This window comes from Botrytis byssoidea, assembly GCF_014898295.1.
Source record: "Botrytis byssoidea strain MUCL 94 chromosome Unknown BBYS_038, whole genome shotgun sequence".
Taxonomy (NCBI): domain Eukaryota; kingdom Fungi; phylum Ascomycota; class Leotiomycetes; order Helotiales; family Sclerotiniaceae; genus Botrytis; species Botrytis byssoidea.
The window spans coordinates 56,014-82,819 of record NW_024065879.1 but is presented as its reverse complement, the minus strand read 5'-3'; the positions used below and the strand labels follow the sequence as shown (position 1 = coordinate 82,819).

The window sequence follows — 26,806 nt, the reverse complement described above, 5'->3', positions numbered from 1 at the left end:
TTCAGGCACCAACGAACCCCTAAATTTGATCAAACCAAACGCCAAATAAAGTACAGATATTAAGCAAGCCAGAATCCATGACCGTCCAAACTCCAAAGTAGTACAACAGCCACTATGGTATCCAGCCCTTATATTCATTGGAATGAGACCTTGCCGTATTTATCCTCGACAGGTCTTTCATCGCCAAAGCAGAAGTAGCCTCGAGAACTTGGGGTCTTCGTATCTACGCCTCCTTCGCTTGCCCATTGCTTCTCCATTTCTTCTCTATGCTTACTCTTTGGCTTCCCATCCCTAATGCGCAACTTCTCGAAAAATACATAAGCAGCATAGTATGTAGAACTAGTGTTTCCAGCACTTGGTCCCTTCTTACCCAAGAAATCATTCAAGACTTTAGATTGGATTTTTTTCTCCTCGGGGTAGGTCTTTGCAATTTCACGGAGAAAAGCAGCTTGTGTCACACCGGGTTCGCGAAGGTAGGCACGTATCTTCTTGCGAATTTCATCGCAGCTATCATAGATAGGAACGGAAATCGTGGATTCTCCATCGAGCTTAACGGCGGAAACATCAAACTTCTTCACTTCTTCGGCTTTGCTGACCTTTGGCTTTTTGGGAGGCTTGACACCTTGTAATCTGATTTCTATTAGTCACAAGACTAGTACGAGGATCTGAGTGACTTACTCCCGCTTTTTAAAGAAAATAAACGCGTTCAAGTAAACGTTGCTCTGATCTCCCTTGAATTTGCCACTTTGGCCCATGAATGCACCATAACTTCTGCTATTGGTGCCAATCTTTTTCTGAAATTCAGTGACTTTCATCTCGCCGCTCTCGAGAAAAGTGCGGATTTTGCGACGAATTTGATCGCAATTTTGATCAACAATGTGAAGTCTTTCATCATCACTATCGATTTCTGGTAGGTCTTGTGGTTCTTCAATTTCAGAAGCTTTGCGTTTGTTATCCGCAGCTGGTTTCTAGTTACAGCGTTAGATTATGTATAAGGAGGAAGAAAAAGTGTCATATTTACAGATGCAGGGGTTTTGACTGGAACCTTGGCCTTTGACTTTGGGGGGGGAAGGATTGGAGCGGGGGGCGTTCTAATGTTGCTGTCTGCAACATTCAAAGGTTGCTTTTCTGCTGTATCACTCATGATTAACCCAGATTGATAGTGATATTTATTCTGAGGGTGTTTTACATAGGTTGATTGTCAATGTTATTGAGCAAAGAGGACAGGAACAAAAAGGATAAGATAAGGAGAGGTGAGAGAAATGACGTTGTAAAACTCGAACGCGTAGATATGGTCATGTGATCACAACACAAATAGACCAAGCGTTCTACCACGATCTCTCCTCTCGATTCACATAATCACCAAATGACCTCTATCTTTTAGCTGAATTATTATAATACCACTTCTCTGTGAATAGAAATTGAACTTCTAACTCGAAGATTGAAGCTACAATTTGATGAAGCTTATTCGACGAAGTATTCGAAGAAGAGCAGCAAGTTTGACCCCCTTCAATGAGATCTTACACTTAGCATTCGAGGCACACGCTCCCACCTACCCATCAAAAACAAAGACTTAGATTGAAAGCCTTCCACAAATTTCAATCCCCGTTGCACTGACACCCGAATTTTCTTGAAATACGCGTTTGCCATATTAGAAGTCAACTTTTCGAGACATAGAGAACTCCATTTGCTCCACAAACAGCCCAAGGATATATTAAGCTACGATCGTAATACTGCCAGCTGGTCGGGCTACGCTCGACCCTCACATCTCTCTTCCCTGTCCGCCTGGAATTTCCTCTTCAATACCTAACCCCTCCTACAATTCATCCTTCACATCCTTCTTAGGGCCTCCCTTAACAACCCTCTCACAAACCGCCGGAGTCCCAACATCCATCCGGTAATTACACTTTTCCATCTCTACAACCTTCCAAATCTCATCTTTCTCAGCACAAGCCAACACAACAGTCGTGGCCCTATTCGGTCCATTCCAACAATGTTGCCCATTCTCATATACCAAAGTGGTTCTGACCCCCTTACCAAGACCCTTACCCTCGGCATCAACTTCTTCGTCAACTTCTATTTTATCGAATCGGACAAAGTTACCCATGCCAGTATTTCCACCACCCTTTTTGGATTTTTGTGACGTCTTTTCCATCCAGCAGAGTTCGTAGTCATATTCACCTGAATCTTTGGATACACAGGAGCCTTTGAGAGCGCGGAAAATATCATCTACACCATAGTCTTTCTCAAGGTCGGATTTGAGATTAGAAAGGGTGTTCTGTTTGGTTCCAACATCATCGCTGACAGCTTGATAAGCATTTCTCGCATCTTGGACAGATTTAGATTCGGAGCCAGAATTGGCGTTATCAGCCAGAACACCATTTTCAATGAGGATGATACGGAGATCGGTGACCTTTTGGTGAACCCAGGTACGGATGGATTCTGGGAGGTATTCTTCGAATTTGTAAACTACTTTGTATTAGTGGTGATATGAACGATAGATAAGAAATCTTCCAATATGATGCTCCGCTGGCCCGTCGGGGCAGCTGCCTTGGAGACGGACTAGCAGAAAAAACCACCACCTTCAAGAGCAACAAGTTGTGGTGTCTAGGGGCTTGCCTTAACTGAAAGGGTGGAGGAAGGGTCAAAGATAACTTACGAGCATCAACATCGCTTTCCTCCTCATCGTTCTCCCAGGTCTCCCATTCAATCCCATCATTCTCAGCCTTAGCCGTCTCATCCACAGCAGCATCTTGACTTTCAGTATCTTCTGCTTCACTAGCATCCTTAGTAGCAGCATAATCCTCCCAAGCTTTGACTGCTCTCTTGACACCTTCATCGTTGAAGTTGGGGTTACGCTCCTCCTTGAATCTTGCCAGAATTCCTTCCAGCTCATTGACCTTATTCTGCAAAGCCACTTTCTTTGCTTGAACACCTGTCAAAGCATCTCTCAATTCTGCAACTCGAGTTTTAGCCATTAATGCCAAAATTGAGACCTTGCTGGTCTTCCCCTCCGAGGTCTTAACAACCTTCCCTCTCTCCTTCCTCTCCACCTCCTCATATTTTTGCTTGAGCTCCTCTTCTTTCTTCTCCAATTGGCTAATCTCCAATTCCGTCCTGCCAATACTCATCTGCACATCTGCTCTCAGCCTCTGCGCTTCATGAATCAATTCATCCCTCTTCTTGTTGGCCTTGGCTTGTGCCTTCGTCCTAATATCATCCAATCTCCTCCATTCCTTTCCAATCTCCGCACATTTATCCGCACATTTTGTTCCCCCAACATTCTCCCACTCATCACTCCCATCACAGCACAACTCATAATCGCAGACTCCATCATTTACATATGTAAAAGGAACATAAGTTGGTATGTGACCCTTGTTCTTGCAGTAATATCCTGGCAAGGCTAAACTTGTGTTGTGTGGACTTGAGCCAGTAGTGCCTTGTAATGGTTGAGGAGGGGACAATTTGGATAGATAAGTACAAGCACTTGTGCCTGGCTCGTCACTTCCATCTGGACAATCGCAGTAATCATCGTTCACTTTGGAGATATCGATTGAAATGGAGGGGTTTGAAAGACATGTAAATTTGTCTGCTGATTTGTAGAATTTCGCAACTATGTAGCAAGAAATAAGATATTAGCTATTGGGCTTCCGGACGTAGTTGTAACCTTTTCAGATAGACTGCCTTCAACAGTAGTCTCCAGATGGCCAGCGGAACGACATTTCCATTAGGGGTCTTGCTTATTCCGTTGCTAGAAACGAAGACCAATGCTCAAATCCGCCATTTCTTCGCTGCGCCTGACTCTCATATTTCATTTTTTTACTTACATTCAGGACCAACACCTCTTGGTCTCGAAGCTTCAGCCGCAAGAACCGAAGTGGAAATCGTGCTTAGAAGCACTAATGCTTTTGCTGCCACCATTCTCTCACAATTTTGAGATTCAGTATATAGGCAAGTTGTATTTTGCGAAGGACAATATATAAAGAAATTATTGCTTATTGAACTATGACATTTGGAATAGGTAATCGAGATAAGCTTGAGTTCAAGCTGTTTGTGGGGTACAATGTAAAGATGCCAGCTTGCCAACTTAGCGAACAGACCTACTATGTAACCTCAAACCTCAAACATCCAATATTCACGTCCGACTGGTGATCCAATCAATTAATCAAAGTCAAAGTCAAAGTTGCACAGTACTATTATTGAAATATAGGTTTGTGTCCAATGATCGATGTTCTCACTTCCGTATGATTACACAAAAAGTCATCTTAATCTCCACGATAGTGGGCCGGTATGCATCACAGTTTCATAATGAGTCCCAAGAAATTGTGTATATTTTTTCAATTGTTTTCTTATGAATTCTGATGATGGCTCGAATGCGTACTGCATGAGCTCTATCCTCATTCGATACCGGTTCAACTACACACCACCCAATCCACCATACGCGGCCAGCTCACAAAATATCCATCAATCCCATGCCTAATAACCCAGTCCTGCTGCGCCATTAAGTTATCCCAATATGCTACATATTCCCTCCCTCCCATTTCATCGACCTGTCTCCCCATTGTCATTGTTTTCCAATTTTTGGTATGAAACAAAGAGACACTTGGTCGAATTCCTTCTTTGCCGTTTCAAAAACTCCAATATGCCGCTGTCCTATTTTGTTGCCGCGAGGCAGATGTACAAAGAAAACAGTTCATGTAAAACATTAAGATCGAATAAATAGAAATTAACATGGCTTGTTACCATGATAACGCAATTAGAACATACTTCCATCCTGAACTGGTGTCGGTCCTCTTACACCTCCAAGTCCGGGAGAAAATTCTGGCATGGCCGGACTTGGCGCATTATAAGCCTTCTCCCTGGCCTGAACATTGAGATTACCTCCCTCGCTAGAACTTTTTCTTAATCTCTGCTTGTGTTTCTCCCTGGGTGTTGCCTCTTCATCAGAGAAGGTGCTCATTTCTTCGTTACTCTGCGAAGACAATGGAATCTCATTTTTCTCAAGGTGTTCTGAAGGATCCTTTTTTCCCATAATCGCATCAAACATGGCTCTCGTCTGTCTTCTTCTTGGGTTGACTGCTGGAATAGGTGGGGGTGTAGTGTTTTGAAGGCTCGATCCAGTTGGAAGATTGATTGTTGAGATACGAGAAGTGGATGATATGAAAGTTGGTTCCGAGATTTCGGACTTGGTAACTGACTTCTTGCGAGCAGCTATACGGCTATTTGCCTGAGAAGTTGTTGGAGTCGCTGATCTTGACCCAATTGGTGATGGATCAGCTAAAAAAGGTGTAGAATTTACTGAGAAGGGGGTGACAGGCGATGGTCTAGGCGAGAGACCAATTTCTAATGCATCACCAGTCTGGAGAGCGTGCATATTGTGTGGATCAAAGTAACTCGAGGGCTGTGGCTTTCTGTTAGTCCTGGGTCTCGAGCTCATCGCTGGGGATGGAAGTGGGGATGGGCGACCGGAAACACCAGGTGACAAACTTGGAGATGAACCAAGAGATAAACCGGACACGGTAGGTTTGAGCATGAGGCGAGCATTCTGAAGATCCTCAACGACCCCTTGACTCGACGTGCCCGTTCCCTCGGCCATTGCTTTAGCTAAATCATCCTTGTATCTACCATTGCGACTTCTAGATCGGCCAGAGGCATCAGAACCTGAACGATCACGAGAAGTACGGGATGCAGGTCGTGACCCGGAATGATTCGTACCTATACTACCCTTGCTCTCCCTGTTTACATTTCGTTGGGAATGGGTTACTGGTGGGGGCTTTCTCTCTCTACTTTGAGCTCTGTGACGTGGTGCCAGATTACCAGACACATCATTCATTCCCTGCATTAGTCTTGACTCATAAGGATGCGCTTGTCGAGGGTCGCTAGGTCTTGGATTGGACCAATTAATCTCATTGAAATTGCCGTCACCTTTCTGTTGATGTCTCATGGCTATTTGATGCTCACGATCGCGTTGAGCATCTCTCCGAGCTTGTCGGAAGGCTTTCATCTGAGGAGGTGTTGAAGAAGTAGCGACATTTCGAAGCATCTCTTCTTCTTCCTCCTTCCATGAGCTATCATCAATTCTTTGCTTTGGTGGTTGGGGAGGGCCGTTTTGTGCGACTGGGCTGCTGCCTATTCCAAACATCTTCATGGCTTTGGATTGACCAGCAGCTTCTTTCTGCTTCATTGCCAACGCACCAAGGCTGGCCTTAGTTTTCAGCAGTACAGCAGATCCTGGAGTAGGCGAAGTAATCTGACGCTCAGGCTGGCGCTCAGGCTCAAGTACTAGGCTTTTCAGATTTTCCTGAACCTGCTTTCGGCGTTGAGCAAGTTCATTTTTGAACTCTTGACGCTCTTGTTGGGTGGCTGAACTTCCATTCCTGTTGTGACGTGTTTCCATCTCCCTCTCCCATGCAGCCTTTGGGGGAGATCCAGGATCGACATTCGATTCCGTTGGTTTCACTGCGAGAGGTGCTGGAACGGCGCTGTTTACTTTAGCCAAAGGACTTACTGGGGTTTCATCCCAGTCATTAATGTCCCATGGGTTTCCTCTCTCATTATAGCCGTGAGAGGGCTCTTCAACGGGATCAGATGATGGATGTTCATTGAATCCCGACGAAGTTATCCCATATATGGATGAGCTGTCACTGTCAGATCGTAAATGTGAACGGACCATTCCACTCAAACCAGGAAGCGTTGGAGAGTCTGCTGGAGATTCAGGCAGTCTTTCACCATCATAAGGTGGTGTAGTTTTAATCTCCAGGGTCCTTGGCGGGCTACTTGGGGGCGCAGGTAGTGGTTGCTGTGGGCCTCGAGGTGCTGTGGAAGGTGGCTGATAGGCTGGATGTTGAGATTCATCGGGTCGTGGTGTCATTAATGGATCATTGTGATTACGGTACTTCAGATTTGGGAAGCTACGAGGCTGGGGTAGTCCCCATGGTCGACTCATTGGTCCTCCCTTGGTAGGAAATTCAGACCTAGTAGGGGATGCTACTGAGCGAGTAATTGGAAAACCCATGAATGGTGCTGAAACGGTTTCGCTGCCTGGAATTATAATTCGTTGTTGTCTTGGTGAATGTGGCTCGGGAGCGCGATCTTTAGGGGGGAAATGTCTTTGATTAGAATGGTTCTCTTGCGTTGCATTAGAGTCATTTCGAGCTCGTGAGCCAGGCTGTGGTCGTGGAACGAAGGGTCCCGGCGGGGAATGCTTTCTTGGTGGCGGTGTCTCTCTTCCGTTCTTCATGTGAACCTGATTTCTATTCTCATGATGCTGTTGACCAGACTTAGGGTGCGCACTGCCAACCATCATAGCCTTGACGCGGTCATTGACTTGTGATGGTGGTGGAGCTTCATCATTTTCGCTAACTGGAGGACTCAAAGGAGGGTTCGAAAATCCATACTGTGACTTTGGCTCAACTCCCAAATGTGCTGATTTAGCTGTTGGGCCGAAATCAAAGCCACTGATTGGAGACGGAAGATTATGATTAGGTGGTGGGCTTGCAGCACGTAGATTAGGCATGCTACCTTTGGCAAGTACAGGCTTGCGGTCCCACTTGTCAGGTGCATTAAAGGAGGTAGCTGACGTTGGTGAATGCATTGTCAGCGGAGGTGTCTGAGCACCCATACCACGTTGTCTGGTCAAGGTATCTATTCTGTTCATGGTTGAGTGCTGTTGGTCATGCACATGTTGGTCCAACCCAGTCTCGTACAGTCGGCGCATTTTGGTTGCAGACCTTTCCATGCCAGAGTTTGTTACAGAGCCTCCGGCTGAAACTGGTGTGTGAGATCCACTTAAAGATGGTGTACGTTGTGAAGTAATAGATGTTGCTGCTGTAGAGATTCTTGTGCTCACTGGTCCAGAAGAAGTGGTAGACGATGTCTCTCTATTACGATTGTATCCAACAAGTGGTGGTGAGCCTGCTCTCGAGTGCTCTGTTGTTGATACATCTGCGATATTATCCTCATCGTCGTTTCGCTCCTCCCATTGTTGTTCTCTTTCCTTTTCCCTCAATTTCTGGAAAGCTGATTGACTAACGTCGCTTTCATACAATACACGACCCCCAAGGCCAACCCCATCAGCTGAACTCTTCGATCCCGAGGGAATTTTATAAATCTTTTGACGGCCACCAAAGAGTACATTGCCCTCGCCTGGCTTTGGTCGACTCATAATACTACCAGTGTGTAGGGATTCATCATCCGTACCATAGCCATCTGCGACCGAATCGGCCCTAGAAAAGGGAAACGGCGGTCGAACGGATCCATGTATTGAGGAAACCTCTGCGATATCAGAAAGACCGTGTCCTTGAAATCCGAAGTCGATCAGTTTCGAAGCTCGCTTGGGAAATAATACACTGTCATCACTGGCTTTGCCAATTTTGGAAGTTGGGTCGTCTTGTTCTCGTAACATGGAAAACCGAGCTGATAATCCATTCATCAACAGACTTGTTCGAAAGTCATCCGACGATGGTAAAGCATTCTCAAGGTCCAATTCCAACTTTGGTTCCGGTTCTTCCTTCTTCTTCCCAAGTCTAAAAGTTTTTGATGGTTTGACAGCCAATGTGTGCTCGGTATCGCTGGATCCTCGACCTACTCCTTCTGCTGCGTCCTTGGCATCCTTCTTCTTACGGGATCGAAACATGATGCTCAGTGTTTCGCACTGTGATTTACAATTGTCTAAACCTCAAAGTATAAACCCGATTCTGGCCAAAAAATATTGAAATACAAGCTCGGGCGAGATCTGGTGAAGAAACTTTCCCAATTCTCGTTTCAATGGATGTCGTTCAACTCGAGATATTGGAAGGCAAAAAAATGACTCGAGACGAAAGACCAAAGCGTGAACGACAGGAAGAAAGTTGGGGAAATGGAAGATAAGCTGTTTTGACATGCAAGCATTAGCCTTGAAAGTTTGATAGTTGTTTGAGGTAAAGGAGTTCTCGGTGAACTACGCACGGAAGAAGTGTAACGGGTCGGGTATGATCAGACGAAAATTGTGAGCAATTGCCAATAGCAGAGATGTTTCGTTTTGCAACTTGACAATTACCAATATCGATAGCTTGAACAGCGCAAGTGAAGGAATGCTATCGGCAGTTGTGCTTCACAGATTGTAATGAATGTATCGGGGTGTTTCGGTATCCCTGAGGAATGAAATTCGTTTCGCGGTGCATGAATTGAGTTGCACGGAAAGTCTGATGTGATAAATGTCTTCGTCAATATGCCGTCAGTCAGTCGAATAAGTGACCTGCACGAATTGTATAGTATGGAATTCGAGATGGTTCTCTCAAGGGGCCGAACAAGAAAAAGGAAAGTGTAAGGCAATTGCTGTTTTAAACGTCAAGGTCGGGTATTGATAACCGCAAAATATGTAAGATATGCTGGACAGCTAATTTTGTGACAGGAGAGATTGAGATTGTGGTTCTGCCAAAGGGGTATGCCAATGAATGAATGTTTGGATGCAAGTGAATATGCGGCGGGTGAAGTATCGTCTGAAATATTGTAATGTTATTGTCGAATCCGCCGTCCGTCTCAAGTTTGCCTCTACCCTTTCGTCCCTTTGGTTGGCGTGAGTATACCGGTACGTCCAAAGAAAAAGAATGAATGTGGTGTAGATGTCAAGGGATAGAATGGGAGGGGAGGAGGAGTGAGTGAAAGAGTGGAATGAGAGAATGAAGGATTGAGCGATTGATTGATTGATCGATGGGGAAGAAGAGGGACAGTACGTCGTTTAGCTTGTCTCTCTCTACCTAGTATCTACTCTTTCTCTATCTCATTGCAGATAGCCAAGGTTCCTTGAGAGTTTGCCAAAATGCAATCCAATCAATTTGTTGAATTGATATGTATGGATGGATGTACGGATGAATAATTAATTAAGAGGATTTGGATCAATTGATAAAAAGGGAATTATGCATTGGGTATCTGTAGGTACCAGGCCAAGGAAGGGTTTGTAAATAGAACCTTGCTCAATTTGTACTAAGGTTAAAATGTGGCCCCTGGTCCCTCTTCTTTTCTTTTCTTACGCCAGTGCCACATCACACATCACATCTCTCTCTCTCTCTCCCCCCCCTACCCGAGTCAAATTTCTTTCTCTACATCCATCTACTAGGGACTATGTACCGTTCATCTGGTCTCTCGAACCGCTGCCATACCCCTGACAAATTCCATTTCTTTAAAATGATTTTGTTTGTTTACATTATTTCCATTTGGTGACAACGCATTCAATAGTACACTTTGTCTATGGTTTACCCAGATAAAAATAAGATAGCAAGTGGGTTGGAATGCCTAGATGAGCTCCGTGTACGATGTTAGGATAATCAATCTTAACACGGAAGTGAACGACAAGTGAGTACATACAGTCCTCGGACTCCGTGAATTCGACAAACAATGGTGATGGTGGCGGGTGGTAAGATATACGATGAAGGGGGAGGCAAAGACAGAAAGGGTTTTGTGGCAGCTAAATGAAGATGAACTGACTGGTGAGGTGGTATGCGGGTATGGCCTCCAATGGGAAGTGGTGATATCTCCCTAGAGTTTTTCTTCAGCAGTTACCAAGATGGCTCTTGTGCAAGCGTATATAAGTGAAGCAGCGGCGTAGAAGGAAGCGAATCAATTAGAATCTTTCAAAATGCGTGTGAAGAGATGAAAAAGATCTCCTACTCCCTTGTCATACATTTTCAACCGCTGATCGAGCCGTCTCATAGGTCAATTATCAACCAAACCCCTTCCACAGTTTGTGCCCCCAAACTCTATCTATTATCTTAGCATATCGTGAATGTAGCGACCGGCCGTCGAAAATAAGCTTCGATGCAACTACGTTCTGCATACTCCTGAAACTAAGACTTGACAATCTAGCGGCACGGCTAACCATTTACTCCGTAGATTGGTTCTTTGGGATCGCTTTCCATTTGCCTGGAATCAAGGAGGTTACTGTAAGATAGAATAGAAAACGATGTGTCCGTTGCTATTATCATGATCATAAGATGGTTCGGGATCTTAATCAATGGGTTTGTAGAACATTGATCACTAGGCCGAGGTTTACTTTTCTTGCAACTGTTTGATGTATAATTATACTTTCTTACATCACGATTTGCTTTTGGGGGATGAGCATCAAATGTGTCACAGTAAGGGTTATCTGAGGTTTCAAACTCATAATAAGAAAGTATTATAGAGTACTGAATATAGAGTATACATAGGGCAGTTGCTTTAATGGCAATGTGATTTTGACTTAATTCAAATTAGATGAGATGAGGTAAACTCAGAACTGTATACCCTCGCGTCGATGAATAAGACAAAGGGGGTGTCAAATTCACGAAAAAGGGTTCGTTAAGTATACCACCTTAAGCTTTGAACTAGGGTTTGACTTGCCTGGCTTGCTTGACTTGCTTGACTTGCTGGATCACAACAAGCGTACGACACTACAACACATAATTACTACTATAATACTAGACCATAGACTAGGTACCTAGTTAGTCGTAGTCTGTAATCGTGATATGCAATGCATGGGACGGATTTCACCCGCGAGCGAATCAAATATCGATTGTACCTGAAAGTATCTGAGCGTACCTGACACTTGACCAATTTAAGACATTCTTGACGGTTAACAGCTTATCAATTGCATTTTCCCTCTCTTTTTTCCCTTCTTCTGTCCTCTAGCCTCTCTCTCCCCTCAGCATGTTCCGAACATTCATCCAATCATCCTTTTTCGGCAAGTACGAAGTAGTTCGATAATTCACTCGACTATACACTAGCGTTCATATCACGCCTCTGTGAAAACAAGAATATACGGAGGACAGAGTACAGTTGTCCAAATTACAGATGAAGAACATCTTTATTTGAAACAAGAAGTCAAGAATTATCCAAGATACTTCCATATACAATCCTACTTTACGAGGATTTTAAGTTCAACTGTCATCTCATGAACGCATCCAGCCAGCCTTCATCGCCAGAGTTTTTCGTTCATCGTCTGCCTCCTCCTCCAAGCTCTACTGCGCTTCCCCTCCCTTTCTAGATTGACCCCGTGAATTCATTTGATTCATTACTATCACAAAAGCGCTCAGGAAGTGGGTATCATTTTCTTGTCTCATAAATCATAAATCATCGGGGTACTTGCTTTTTGTCTCCTATGTCTTACTTTACTGTCTCAACATCAATCGAGAAGCTCACGAACCATTCATTCACAGCTTTGATTCACATAGGTACTGTGTATAGTCATCAATCAGAGGCAAAATGCTTGAAAACTCAAATGGTTCGGAAGAAGTCTCAATGAGTGATGGGTGACGGATGACCGAGGTTTCACCCCTTGATCCTAGCCGATGTAAGATTTGTCCACTCATAAGGCCCGAGTGCCGACCAACTTCCAAGCATTGATAGAATTACCCAAACAAGCGTCAACCTCGAGGTATAGAAAAGTGTATACAAACAGTATTGAGTACCGGTACATGCTACACACTTTACATAGAAACTTGTTTACTATAAAGTTTCAACACAACATCCAAGCTCCCTGTTCGATGTAATCCTCAAAGTATATTACATACATTACCGCGGCTCATGAATCCTTCCTTCACGTCAAAGCAGTCTCCAAACTCAACATGATCCGTCTCACCAATCAAGCCTTAAGATCGCCAGGAATATTATCAGGCTGAACGATCTACCATCTCTATTTGCCTGGCCAGGAATGGTAATTACTTTTCTCATTCCCGGTTCGAATCATCTTAATACATGGCGATCACCCAGGCCTTTTATTACCTGCCAGCAGAAATGGAACGGCCGAGACAAGAAAATCACGGAAATGAATTCTTTCCCGAGCGGGGCGAAGGCGGGGGGGAAATAACATGACGTTTGAAATCTCTTGGGAGCTGAGCGCTCCGAATCCTTGGGTTCTTGTCAACTATGTAAGAGCCCTCGGTGTATTGGTGCTTCTAGAAGGCCTGCAAGGCTACTCAGTACCAGGCTAAAATGATACATCAAATTCGATTTTCATAACTCATCCCTCTCTTCCACCATCATAACATCGGAGATTTGCGTTCTGTCCCGAAATGATTTGATTCCGAAAGGGAAACGCAATAACACGCGTTAATGAAAACAATGAACAGTCCACTATTTCCGTCGAATTGGCAAAGGTACAGATGCTGCAAGTTGCCGCTTTAAATTCTGACACCTGCAGTGCTGTGAACTACTTCAAAGTGCACACCATATGTTTGTGCCATGAATGCAGGGTATGGGCAACGCATATCGATAAGCGTAGAGCAAGGCATTTTCTCCATGAGGAAAGTCCTCATATGCTCAGTTCACAAGATAGACCTATCCATTCTAATCACAATCTCGAATATCGGTGTTGGTATCAACTTGGTTGATAAGTGTAAGTACTTAGTTCTATGGTGGTTGTATTGTTCTTGATCATTATTATCTATGGGAAGCTAGTACTAAATATAGGGAAGCGCTATCGCGACGCTAGCTAATACAGTGCCCTCTTGGATCACATGATCAATGTCCCGTCAATCGGGAAACGTTCAATTCTTGTTTGATATCTAAGTCTAGATTCAACATAATGTGGTTATTCTTAGCTCATATATAACTACGATTTAAAATCAAGTGTTAAGTACCCGAGTGTCGGCATGCGCCGTTATCTGCCAAATACCTAGTAGCAGAGGATATCAGGCTGGTTGCATTGCATGATAATGGCGAGAGCGGGAAGATACCGAGGTGGAGAGGATCAGGTAGGCAGATCTAGTAGATCCGGGGAAAGTTGCCCACCATGAGTTGTTTTTTCTTTTTTTTCTTTCGGAAATCAACCCACCTGCTGAAGAAATGATCATCTTGTGCTTTGAGTCCATACTATATTGTGAATGGACAATACCTTCTTAATACCTCCAATCAAGAATTTCACTGTCTGCTTTGTTATTCTATTCTTCTTGGCCATAAAAGCCTATGTACCCCCATTATTTCCGAAGCTTTCACTTCACATCTTTATCTCAACCAGGATATCAATCATTAATATCGAAGTGCAGTGCAACAATCAGGATTCGCGGCTAAATCCACATACTCGTACGAGTGCTCGTACGAACATCAAACTCCCGTGAACACAATTTCATGCTGCCCGCCCCAAATATGAGAGAAAACAAATTAGTAGTCCAACGAGGCTTGCATGCAGGGTACTACATCGTGAGTGTGCTTTGTCAAAGCATAGTCTGCATACGTTTCATGGCCTGGGTCTGTTACGAGTTTAATAGTCGAGGTGAGGCGCTCTAATATTATTGGTGTAGGAAGAATTTCTATTAAAAAAAGTGCTCTACGTTCTGATAGAGATCAAAGACAATCATTCTAAAACCAGTGTATAATAGCAGTATTCAAAGACAGGCTGTGAGCTGTATATCTCAAGCTATCGACTTCATTAGTATGCAATCTGCTACATCTGAATAAAATCTGCTGGTGTTTGTCAAAAGAGTTCCATATTGCATGCGCGTGGTCTAGGACATGTTCAAGTATGTTGCAGCATTTGTAGCCACTCAAACGGAAATTTGGGAGCACAATCTACTTGTAACTTGATACTCTAAAGGCTCTCTTATTGACGACAGGTAAACAAATGATTTGTAGCCCCTGGGGCAGCTGGTACTGTAGCATAACATACGTTTTTCCGTCGGTCTGAGTTCGAAATCTACACTCATGCCATCTAACTTTAAGGCTTTCTGGTGTCATTAAAGAAGAAAAGTAAGACGAGCAACAAAACTTGAAAGTGTAATGATTGTTGGGTCCTATCAGTCGCTCTCATTTTACCAAATTTATTCGTGTGAGATCCGCAAAATGACAAGTTATACGGTCTGGTGATTTGAGTTGGAAAAGTGCATCTCATTGAATTGTGATATGTACTCCGCTATGCACTATTCTGTAACATAGACGACAGCATCACTACATTCTAGTGTACCGTGCACTTTCTTGCTGCTTCGCTTGTTCAATGAATCATGTCATTTACATACAATTCATGATTCATGATCACAGAGGCGGGGTCTAGTGACACGCTTGGGTAGCTCAATTCTTATGCGGCTCCAACAAGCTTTTCAATGTGATTGCAGACTTGATTTATTTAACACCAATTCTTAACAGCATTCTGTTTGATGCTTCGAAGTGGGTGAGATTTCAAGTCTACCATTTCCGTTTAGTTCCTGGAGTGATAGGGAATCATCAATATGTACTCTCTGATTCAACACTCGACTAGAGAACGAACTTGTGCACGATATTTTTGTTCTTCGAAGAAACATTATCATGTCTATTTCTAAGTACTTTCATCAGTATCTGAACTTCCAGCCGATCCCAACGTCGCCAGCATTTGAAGTATTTCGTTTCACTAACTGAAAAACAATGTGAATGAAAAGTCCGAAAAGCTTATTCAGGCTTTCCAGGCATGCCAAGAAAGTGGTTTCTTTCTCTTGGAACTGAGAAATGGTAATCAAGGTGAGACTTTGTGGGGTGATGCAGAGAAGATGTTTGACATTACTACATTAACACTTACTCTTGACCATGAAGTATTGAAGGAATACGCATAGCAACCCACACAAAGTATCTTGATGTAGATTTTTATCTCACTCTATATGGAAGTGTTCCCTTGTTGGTGGTGAGAATCCGGAGATATTTCCCAACTTCCCACGTTTTGTGATAAATTCAGTCTCTTCTTGAAAAAGACTGGAACCTCCGTATTGTTTCGTTGACTAATCTTATACTAAAAATCCAAATTTCGCAGCACTTGAATGAATCTTTCAAGAGTTACTGCCACTTTCAGTTCTTGCGGAAATCCATTGGTTTGGGCACTCACTGCTGATTCAATATTTTGAACTTGAGAAGGAATGGACGGTGAATGCAGCTACACTACCTCTGACTATGAAGCTCCTGGTGTCTCGAAGACCGATGACGGTAAACTCGATAATATAGCAATTTATTCCTCGGACAAGACGATATACTCGGAACAAGTTCGTCATGTGCAAACCCCTTGCCAATCGAAGTTTCCGTGAAGATTGCAAATCGTTCTTCTATCACGCCCGTGGAGTTCTAGACGTCATTTTAACCCACCTTTAAAAGCATCTGCCTCTCGCACACGGCACCCTAGTGTCCCTGAACTCTTTAGACAAAGAATTATGTACTTTTCTACGTATGCTAGTTAGTCGTTCACAATCAATCACAAAAGATCATCCGATCATATTAGGCGCCATACAGATATTGGAACCATAACGATGCTGGGAGAATGGTAGGAAAACTCAATGGAGGGGTGAAAGCTGGATCGATTTGAGATTAATGGGATTTGGATCAAAGTTACATAGATATGATGGTGAAATGTACTTACTGAAAACTTGTCCCTTCACGGGCCTTATTTGTCGCTGTCGTAAGCGTTCGGCTATTTAACGTAGTCATGTCCCATGTAGTGCAAATGCTGGTCTTCTAACAAATAAAAGGGTCAACCGCAGTACTTGCACATCGCTCTCGATAATATATTGTCCTGGTAGATTCGAGATAGGGATTCAAAACTACTTAAGCACATAAACAAAGCAAGATGATTAATCAAAGTGGAATTTGCCCTTGCAGTCGCTCGGCCAAGCTCAACTTCAGTATGCAACAGTGGAATGAGCAAGAAAGAAATTGGAGAATTAGCGTATAGATGGAATGAAAGCGTGAGGTCGAAGATGAATATCATTTGGGATGCATGGTGAGCAGAAAGTGTACATATGACAAATAGAGGGATTTTAGGATAGGTCCAGGTTAGTCAAGTCTCAGGAACCAGAATGCTTGACTGAATACAAAATGTACTTCTGGCCGATTGTATGAAAGAATGTAGAATTGAGAGGATACGAAACAAGCAAAGTATATTAGTATATAGAGCAATTCCGTACTAACAGAGAGGCTCTCATGGTTCTGATAGATATAGAGAAGAGGAAGAAGGTTGTGACGACTGATTTATCCGCACCCTCAAAAGCTTCCGCAACTATGATACTGCTCTGGAGATGTCATGCAATTGTCAATTGGTATATGATGTACAAATCGGAGACGACATCCCACCGAAATCAAGCTCCCCTAACCAATAACACCTAACGCCACGCTTTCTCATCTTTCCTGCACCGTGTTATCTTAAGATTTCTTGTTCATTGAGAACCCTCTTGTCATGAAATCTCCACCCTTTTGATTCTGTGCATTGTATCCGGTATTCGAAAACAAACTCTTAAGATTGTCATTCATCCCCAACTTTCGTCTTTTGTTTCGTTCCTCTTGCTCTTCCAAAACTTTGGCTGTTAAGCTTGCCGCTGATGCATTTTTTATACCTGAAGGTGCTGTGGATGACCCATTATTTGACTTTGTTGTCGCTGGCCCATTTCCATTCTCTTGCATTCGAGCCTGGGTCTTGTCGGCAGCTCCATTTTCTTTCGCTCGAGATTGGTTCTTGTGAAGGGAGTTTTCTTTCCTGCCGTCCGAGGGGACCGCAGACTCTGTTTCTGTCGCGTGCTTTCTTTTTTTCTTTCCCCCTGGAGCTTTCTTCAGCGAATGAGTTAACCCTCCCTCCTTCAGCTTACTCGCTCGCAATGCTAATCTTGAGATATCTTCTTTCGATATGGGAAGGATAGATATGACATTATCCGCAGTATATCCCTCATTACACTCCACACATGTATCACTTTTTAGCTCTTTGATTGCAACTTCTGAGAACGCATGTCCACAAGGCACTAAATAGACAGCTCTGGTACTAGCTCCCAACTCCTTACTGGTTATAGGACATATCTTTTTTTCTTCTTTATCTTCCTTGACCGTGGAGAATTTGACTTCTACAATATCGCGGAGTCCCTTGACCCGCCCCTGCAGAATCTCTTCCTTTTCCCTTATGACAGAAGCGGGGACATCGTCGTCTTTGGGAAGTAATTGTTCGAGAATGGCATCTTTGTTGTAGAGCGTTCCGGCGCAATCGGATACGATAGGCGTAGTGAGAGATTTACTGGAGAGAGGACAATATGTCCAGGCGTGTGTCTGTGATTCGTGAAGGGTGGCTTTCAATTCTGAAGTATTTGGATTGCGGGCAGCTTCTTTTACAAGTTCGCGACGAGTAGGAATACTTCCACCATCGTTACCCATGACGAGGAAATAGATGTGCTCTGTATTGGTATCAATTCAAACCCTTGAAAATATGGAGCGAACTGTTTCATGGAGCGACTTTTTGGTGAGTGATACGATATAAGTCTTTTTTCTTTTTTGATGTAGGAAAGATGAAGGATGGCTTGTCATTTTGAGTGAGGCGGTCTTCGAAGTTCTTGAGGCGGTCTTACCGTTTTACTGATAAGGTCGTTATCGCCACGCACCGTATTAGTGAATGTGTGATTTAGCGTACTTTTCACCTCGAACTCGTCTGTTCGGCATCAAAACATCAAGCTCTCCGTCATTGACAACTACCCAGGTATCTTATAAGACAGTGAGCATCTTAAACTCTTGCCTGCCCATAATCGAATTGCAGGTCTATTCAACAACAAATACCATAACGAAAACAATTACTAAGCCGGGTAGCCGCACAAAGACGAGGACGTGGACGAGGACGAGGACGAGGACGAGGATGGAATGCGCATAATACTGTTGCTGGTTGAACTGCAGACTCATTCATTGAGAGAGAAGCTTTGAAAAGAGGCCAAGATGTCGCAACAATCCAATCAAGCATTTGATGCCTTGAATCGCATTGTGACAGATTTACGATCACGGTTAGCTTGACGCAACAAAGTATATTGCTATGCGGTGTTGGTAGCTAATAATTCGGATGTAGGAGTGATGAACAACGAAAGAGAGCAGCCTTGGAGTTGAGAGAGTTACTAGAGGTGGCTTCTAGAGGTGAGGCTCTCATTTCATATTGGTCTATGGGACTGGGAACTAACCAATGTTCTGTTAGACTTTCCCCAGGAACGATACACGGAGTTTTCTAATATCGTCAGTGGGAAAATCACCAGCCTCATCGGTCACCATGGAGATGTTGAGCGAACTGGTGGTATATATGCTATCGATGCGCTGGTCGACTTCGACGGTATAGAAGTCGGACAACGAGTCACTCGATTCGGACAATCCCTTCGAAATATATTGAGGGGGAAGGATCTTGCTCCTATGCAACCGGCGGCAATGGCATTGGGGAAGATGTGCAGGCCTGGAGGTTCGTTGGTGTCGGACCTGGTGGAGAGTGAGATTAAAACCGCCCTGGAATACTTGCAGTCTGATCGAATCGAAGAAAAAAGATATAGCGCGGTTCTGGTTTTGCGAGAACTGGGCAGAAACTCTCCAACGCTGGTTTACACTTTTGTTGGACTAATATTCGATCAAATATGGGTAGGTTTGAGAGATCAGCGACTTCTCATCCGACAGACTGCAGCAGAAGCTATAAGTGCATGCTTCCAGATAATAAGGGAGAGAGATCCAACTCTACGACAGACATGGCAGGCAAAAATATACGATGAAGCTGTTCAGGGTGTGAGACAAGGGACTGTGGAATATATCCATGGATCCCTTCTTGTAATTAAGGAGCTTCTTCAGCAAGGTGGTATGTTTATGCATGAGCATTATCCGGAAGTGTGCGAAATTGTTTTTCGACACAAAGATCACCGAGACGCACAGATTCGTAAAACGGTTGTTATGCTGATACCCGAATTGGCGAACTATTCCCCTACCGAGTTTGCCCAATCCTACCTTCACAGGTTTATGGTATTCTTATCCGGTATGCTCAAGAAGGACAAAGATAGAAATGACGCATTTCTGGCCATTGGAAATATCGCCAATGCTGTCAAAAGTGCTATTGCCTCTTATCTAGATGGAGTTCTAATATATGTCAGAGAAGGCTTGTCGCTGAAGTCGTAAGTTATGGCGGAATCTTATGTATATATGCATGCTAACCATTCGTTTCAGGAGACGACTCGGCACAGTGGACCCAGTCTTTGATTGCATCAGCAGGTTGGCAGTCGCAGTTGGGCAAACTCTCAGCAAGTATATGGAGGCACTTTTAGACCCCATATTCGCATGTGAGCTAAGTCCCAAGCTAACTCAAGCTTTGGTGGATATGGCTTTTTATATACCACCAGTAAAGCCTATCATCCAAGAAAGATTGCTGGACATGCTGAGCAAAGTTCTCTGTGGCGAGCCATTCAAACCGTTGGGAGCCCCAACACCAAACAACATTGCTGCTGCGCCAGTCGTGCCAAAAGACTCAAAAGACCCACAAGCATATGAGCACCGCCAAAGCGAAATCAAGCTAGCCCTTAATACTCTAGGCAGTTTTGACTTTTCTGGACATGTTCTAAACGAATTTGTGCGCGATGTTGCTATCAAATATGTCGAAGACGAGAATCCAGAGATTAGAGAGGCAGCTGCTTTGACGTGCTGTCAACTTTATGTCCGAGATCCTATTGTTAATCAAACGAGCCACCATGCTATTCAAGTCGTTAGCGAAGTTATTGAGAAATTACTTACCGTCGGTGTTGGGGATCCGGATCCTAGCATTCGAAGAGTGGTTCTAGCTGCTCTTGACGAACGATTCGATCGACATCTTGCCAAAGCAGAGAACATTCGAACTCTTTTCTTTGCTTTGAATGACGAAGTATTCCAAATCCGTGAAGTTGCTATCACAATTATTGGCCGCTTGACACATGTAAATCCTGCATATGTCATTCCTTCTTTGCGAAAGGTACTCATTCAAATGCTCACAGAACTTGAGTTCTCCGACGTCGCGAGAAATAAAGAAGAAAGTGCTAAACTGCTCAGCTTACTCGTTCAAAACTCACAGAAATTAATCAAACCATATGTTACTCCTATGATGGATGTTTTATTGCCCAAAGCTCGCGATCCTAGTCCAGCTGTGGCTGCCACAATTATGAAGGCTATCGGTGAACTTGCCTGTGTTGGAGGAGAGGGTATGATTCCATTCATTAAGCAACTCATGCCTATAATCATCGAAGCTTTGCAGGATCAAAGCTCTTCTGCCAAACGTGAAGCTTCTTTGAGAACTTTAGGTCAACTGGCGAGCAATTCAGGCTATGTCATTAAGCCATATCTGGAATACCCTCGACTTTTGGAAATTTTGCAAAACATCATTCGAGGAGAGCCACAACGAGGACCATTGCGACAAGAGACTATCAAACTAATGGGTATTCTTGGTGCTTTGGATCCATATCGACATCAACAAGTTGAAGAGCGATCTCCAGAGATGCAATTACGTCTGGAGTCAAACCAGATGACTGACATATCTCTCATGATGACGGGACTGACACCTTCCAACAAAGAATACTTCCCAACTGTTGTGATAAATGCCCTTCTCAACATTCTGAAGGACCCGTCCCTTAATCAACACCATGCTATGGTTATCGAAGCCATCATGTCAATTTTCAGGACCTTGGGACTGGAATGCGTTTCTTTTCTTGATAAGATCATTCCTGCATTTTTGTCTGTTATTCGAACCTCTCCACAAACCCGCCTTGAGTCATACTTCAGTCAATTAAGTTTGCTGGTGACTATCGTTCGACAGCATATCCGTAATTACTTACCAGAGATTGTTGTGGTACTTCAAGAATACTGGAATGAGTCCCCGCCACTGCAAGCTAATATACTACACCTTGTTGAGGCTATCTCGAGATCTCTAGAAGGTGAATTCAAGGTTTATCTGGCTAGCTTACTGCCACTTATGCTGGGCGTGCTCGAAAAGGATACTACAACAAGACGACTTCCTTCAGAGCGTGTACTACATGCTTTTCTCGTGTTTGGTCCTAGCGCCGAGGAATACATGCATTTGATCGTGCCTGTTATCGTTAATGTATTTGAGAAACCTCAGCAGCCCTCATTTATCCGAAAAGCCGCGATTGAAACTATTGGTAAGATTTCAAGACACGTCAACCTAAACGATTACGCCTCGAAAATCATACATCCCCTCTCGAGGGTCTTGGCTGGCAGCGATAGCTCATTGAGATTGGCATCACTTGACACCCTTTGTGCTCTAATCTTCCAGCTCGGAAGAGATTATCTACACTTTGCCGGCACAATTAACAAAGTTCTCAACAGTCACCAAATTCAGCATCAAAATTACGAACTGCTGGTTAGTAAACTCCAAAAGGGAGAACCTTTACCGCAAGACCTGAGTGCTGAAGAACGTTATCTGAATCAATCTGATGAAGTCGACTTCTCGGATGTTTCAAATAAAAAACTGGACAGCAATCCTGTCCACCTAAAGGCCGCTTGGGATGCAACAGGGAAATCCACCAAGGAGGATTGGCAGGAGTGGATGCGCAAATTTAGTGCATCCGTATTATTGGAGTCACCAAATCACGCACTTAGGTCATGTGCTCAATTGGCATCAGTATATCCACCCCTTGCAAGAGAATTGTTCAATTCTGCTTTCGTCTCATGCTGGGGAGAGCTATTCGAAGGCTATCAGGATGATCTGATACAGAATATTGAAATGGCGATCAAATCTCCTCACGTCACTCCTGATCTTTTGGGCATCTTGCTGAACCTTGCAGAGTTTATGGAGCACGACGACAAAGCCTTACCAATTGATATAAGAGTTCTGGGACGAGAGGCTGGTAGGTGCCATGCTTGGGCCAAGGCTCTTCACTACAAGGAACTGGAGTTTTGTCAAGATCAAACAAGTGGAGCTGTTGAAGCATTGATTCAAATTAACAATCAGCTACAGCAGTATGATGCTGCAATCGGTATTTTACGAAAAGCGCAACTCTACAAGGATGGTATCACATTACGAGAGACTTGGTTTGAGAAGCTTGAGAGATGGGAAGAGGCTCTTGAGTTTTACAAAAGGCGTGAGGAGGATTTCCCAGACCAAGCAGAGACTTTCGATGTTATAATGGGTAAAATGAGATGTCTACATGCCTTAGGAGAGTGGGAATCACTCTCAGCCTTGGCTGAAGATAAGTGGCATACCTCGTCACTCGAGATCAAGAGAGCCATTGCGCCTTTGGCCACAGCAGCTGCTTGGGGTCTCAGAAAGTGGGATCTTATGGATGATTACTTGAGTGTCATGAAGAGTCATACACCAGATCGATCATTTTTTGGAGCGATCCTTGCCTTGCATCGCAATCAATTTCGCGAGGCTGCTCTTTTCGTCCAAAAGGCCAGAGAAGGGTTAGACACAGAATTGAGTGCCTTGGTTAGCGAGTCTTATAATAGAGCCTATACGGTTGTTGTTCGGGTACAGATGCTCGCAGAGTTGGAAGAGCTCAGTATATACAAGCAGAGTAACAACAACCCAGCCAAGCAGGAAGTTATGCGTCAAACCTGGGAGACTCGTTTGCTCGGATGTCAACGAAATGTTGAGGTTTGGCAGAGAATGTTGAAGTTACGAGCTTTGGTCATAACTCCAATGGAGAACATGCAGATGTCTATCAAATTTGCGAACTTATGTAGGAAGTCGGGAAGAATGGGCCTGGCCGAGAAGCACCTCAAAACTTTAATGGGCGGCGATGAGAGCCTGGATGTGGTATTACCTCAGATTGTGGAGAGTGCAAATGGAGATCGACGAGTGAGGGTTTCAAATAAACATATTGAAGCTCCTGTTCAGTATGCTATATTGAAGTTCCACTGGGCTGTCGGCAAGCAATCTCAAGCATTGGAGGCTCTCAAGATATTCACATCTAGTCTAGCAGAGAAATTACAACAAGCACAGATCGCAACTCAAGGGGGCATCATAAATGATATGCATGCTATGAACCTTCATAATGGTACGAACGGGATGATGAATGGAAATGGTTACACTAATGGTCTCGGAGCAAATGCCCACAGTCTGCTAACACCAAAGGGCTTGGCTGATCATACCACACTCCTTGCTAGGTGTTGTCTTAAACAAGGAGAGTGGCAAGTTGCCCAGAAGAAAGGTAACTGGCAAACCGACAATCTTAACGATATCCTTGCCTCGTATAAAGCAGCTACTCATTTCAATCCACAATGGTACAAGGCATGGCATGCCTGGGCTTTGGCAAATTTTGAAATTGTTCAGGCTGTTCAGACAGACCCCGGGCACGAGTTACACGATGTGAATGGTGGTAATGTCGTCGTTAATCACGTCGTTCCTGCTGTCCGTGGTTTCTTCAAGTCAATTGCTCTATCGCAAGGAAGCTCTTTGCAAGATACATTGCGTCTTCTCACTCTTTGGTTCGCTCATGGTGGCCATGTAGAAGTCAATCAAGCCGTTACCGAAGGATTTTCTTCTGTTAGCGTTGATACTTGGTTAGAAGTAATTCCCCAACTTATTGCACGCATCAACCAACCAAATGCTCGCGTTCGCGCTTCCATTCACAATCTGCTTGCAGATGTTGGCAGAGCTCACCCGCAAGCACTAGTCTATCCATTGACTGTCGCCATGAAATCCGCCCCTAATACACGTCGTTCACGATCAGCCATGCAAATTATGGATAGTATGCGACAACACAGTCCAAAATTGGTAGACCAAGCAGATCTTGTTAGTAAAGAGTTAATTCGTGTGGCAGTATTATGGCATGAGCAATGGCATGAAGGTCTCGAAGAGGCGTCCAGACTGTATTTTGGCGACCACAACATTGAAGGCATGTTCAACACTCTCGCACCTTTGCACGATATGCTCGATAACGGCCCGGAGACCTTGCGAGAAATCTCCTTCGCTCAAACGTTCGGTCGGGATCTTCAAGAGGCTCGAGAATGGTGCATTACCTACCAAAGAACGAAGGATCTTGGAGATATCAACCAAGCTTGGGATTTGTACTATCAAGTTTTCAGAAGAATTGCACGCCAATTACCGCAACTCAACAATCTTGAGTTGGCTTACGTGTCTCCCAAGCTTCTCAATGCCCATGATCTGGAGTTGGCTGTCCCTGGAACGTATCAAAGTGGGAAGCGTATCATATCGATCGTCAATTTCGATAGCAACTTCAGTGTTATTTCTTCCAAGCAACGTCCAAGGAAGCTTAGCCTTAAGGGAAGTGACGGTGTCGCTTATGTCTTTTGTCTTAAGGGACACGAAGACATTCGACAAGATGAACGTGTCATGCAATTGTTTGGTCTCTGCAATACCTTACTCACCAGCGATTCGGAGTCGTATAAACGTCATCTTAACATACAAAGATATCCTGCCATTCCATTGTCCCAGAATTCCGGTCTCCTTGGTTGGGTGCCTAACAGTGATACTCTACATGTCCTCATTCGGGAGTACAGAGAAAGTAGGAAGATCTTGCTCAACATCGAACACCGTATCATGTTACAAATGGCCCCCGATTACGATAATCTTACCCTCATGCAAAAAGTTGAGGTCTTCGGTTATGCTCTCGATAACACAACTGGTCAAGATCTTTATCGTGTTCTTTGGCTAAAGAGCAAGAGTTCTGAGTCCTGGCTCGAGAGACGTACAAACTATACTAGATCGTTAGGAGTGATGTCTATGGTCGGATACATTCTCGGTCTTGGTGATCGTCATCCTTCGAATTTGATGCTTGATCGAATAACAGGTAACATCGTTCATATCGATTTTGGAGACTGTTTTGAAGTTGCTATGACTCGTGAAAAATACCCCGAACGAGTGCCGTTCAGATTGACTAGGATGTTGACATATGCTATGGAAGTTAGCAATATTGAGGGAAGTTTTAGAATCACATGCGAAAATGTGATGAGAGTATTGAGAGAGAACAAGGAGTCTTTGATGGCAGTTCTTGAGGCTGTAAGTTTGATTCCATTTTCTTTAGAGACACATTGCTGACAAACTAGTTCATCCATGATCCCCTCCTTAATTGGCGTCTGAACGGTGAAGCTTCACCCGTAGGACCTAACTTCCGATCTGAGCGCCGGGAATCTATTATAGCTGCCCAGAACCGTAGACCAACAATGGATGAATTCGTTCAACCTGCAGCGCTAACTGCGGACGCTGGAGATCCTATAGCAGCTCCAGGTGGCCCACCAGCTTCACGTCCTCGTGCAAGAACGAATTCCACAACTCAAGGCCCTCAGGATATGGAGGCACACGAAAACCAGAATACGAGGGCAGTGCAAGTATTGGTGCGTGTCAAGGAGAAGTTGACGGGGCATGACTTCAAACCAGACGAGGAATTACCATATATTCAGCAAGTTGACAAGTTGTTGATTGAGGCGACAAAGTTGGAGAATCTTTGTCAACATTATATTGGTTGGTGTAGTTTCTGGTAATTCTTTGACTGAGGGTGATTGGCGAATGGGAGTAGCACGCAAGATTTACTTGCACATCCAAGTTTTTACATGATGCATGGGTTGGGCGTTTAGGAATGGGAATTCGCGATATATGGTGGGTAAATCTGGACTATAAAGCGAAGTGAAGGAAGGAAGACCTGTGTAATACTCTTGTGCATCTAAATAGCTGGGTTTTAATTCAAATCAGAAGATTGTTAACCGCCTTACACTTTTATATTACGGCAGATTGGAGCACAGGGTGTTGGTAATCAGGGGTTTGAAGCGATTCATAGCTATGTTAGTTGAGAGTTAATGGTCATATTTTTAGGCACATGCTTTCAATCAATCAATATAAACTCGAATAAACTAGTTGAAATTTGATAGTAGTTTGTTGTTGTGAAACTTGATGAAACTTTAAATCATAATGAGCATGAGGTGGGGGATGATGTTTTTTGTTCTTTCAATATTGCTCGTCGTATGTCTGCTCGACAAATTTGATTCGGAAAAAGAGAAAGAACATTGGAGTGTGTTCTCTGTCCGCATAGATATTAGATGGAAGACAACGCATTCATGATTATATTTTTGAATGTGTAGCATTTTGATCTGAAGAGAGCATTTCGAATGCTTATCTGATTATAATTACTGCACTGAT

At 43.8% G+C, this 26,806-nt stretch overlaps 6 protein-coding genes across 6 annotated transcripts; 2 read left to right on the top strand and 4 right to left on the bottom strand.

The window, feature by feature from the left end:
* Nucleotides 1-134: 134 nt before the first annotated feature.
* Nucleotides 135-1,144, bottom strand: EAE97_011516 (uncharacterized protein; the record flags this gene model as incomplete). The annotated part of the gene is made up of 3 exons (XM_038882031.1): nt 135-630; nt 679-968; nt 1,022-1,144. The coding sequence occupies 3 exons, from the start codon at nt 1,142-1,144 to the stop codon at nt 135-137; spliced, it is 909 nt and encodes a 302-aa protein (XP_038727082.1).
* A 672-nt stretch (nt 1,145-1,816) lies between these two features.
* On the bottom strand, nt 1,817-3,921 carry EAE97_011515 (uncharacterized protein; the record flags this gene model as incomplete). The annotated part of the gene is made up of 3 exons (XM_038882030.1): nt 1,817-2,469; nt 2,660-3,613; nt 3,828-3,921. The coding sequence occupies 3 exons, from the start codon at nt 3,919-3,921 to the stop codon at nt 1,817-1,819; spliced, it is 1,701 nt and encodes a 566-aa protein (XP_038727081.1).
* Nucleotides 3,922-4,756: 835 nt separating this feature from the next.
* EAE97_011514 (uncharacterized protein) lies at nt 4,757-8,635 on the bottom strand (the record flags this gene model as incomplete). Its single annotated transcript, XM_038882029.1, has 1 exon — nt 4,757-8,635. The coding sequence occupies one exon, from the start codon at nt 8,633-8,635 to the stop codon at nt 4,757-4,759; it is 3,879 nt and encodes a 1,292-aa protein (XP_038727080.1).
* A 6,614-nt stretch (nt 8,636-15,249) lies between these two features.
* EAE97_011513 (uncharacterized protein) lies at nt 15,250-16,209 on the top strand (the record flags this gene model as incomplete). Its single annotated transcript, XM_038882028.1, has 4 exons — nt 15,250-15,318; nt 15,360-15,509; nt 15,913-16,035; nt 16,060-16,209. The coding sequence occupies 4 exons, from the start codon at nt 15,250-15,252 to the stop codon at nt 16,207-16,209; spliced, it is 492 nt and encodes a 163-aa protein (XP_038727079.1).
* An 891-nt stretch (nt 16,210-17,100) lies between these two features.
* On the bottom strand, nt 17,101-18,093 carry EAE97_011512 (uncharacterized protein; the record flags this gene model as incomplete). Its single annotated transcript, XM_038882027.1, has 1 exon — nt 17,101-18,093. The coding sequence occupies one exon, from the start codon at nt 18,091-18,093 to the stop codon at nt 17,101-17,103; it is 993 nt and encodes a 330-aa protein (XP_038727078.1).
* A 549-nt stretch (nt 18,094-18,642) lies between these two features.
* On the top strand, nt 18,643-26,154 carry EAE97_011511 (uncharacterized protein; the record flags this gene model as incomplete). Its single annotated transcript, XM_038882026.1, has 5 exons — nt 18,643-18,707; nt 18,770-18,834; nt 18,893-19,841; nt 19,894-25,672; nt 25,720-26,154. The coding sequence occupies 5 exons, from the start codon at nt 18,643-18,645 to the stop codon at nt 26,152-26,154; spliced, it is 7,293 nt and encodes a 2,430-aa protein (XP_038727077.1).
* Between the last annotated feature and the right edge of the window lie 652 nt (nt 26,155-26,806).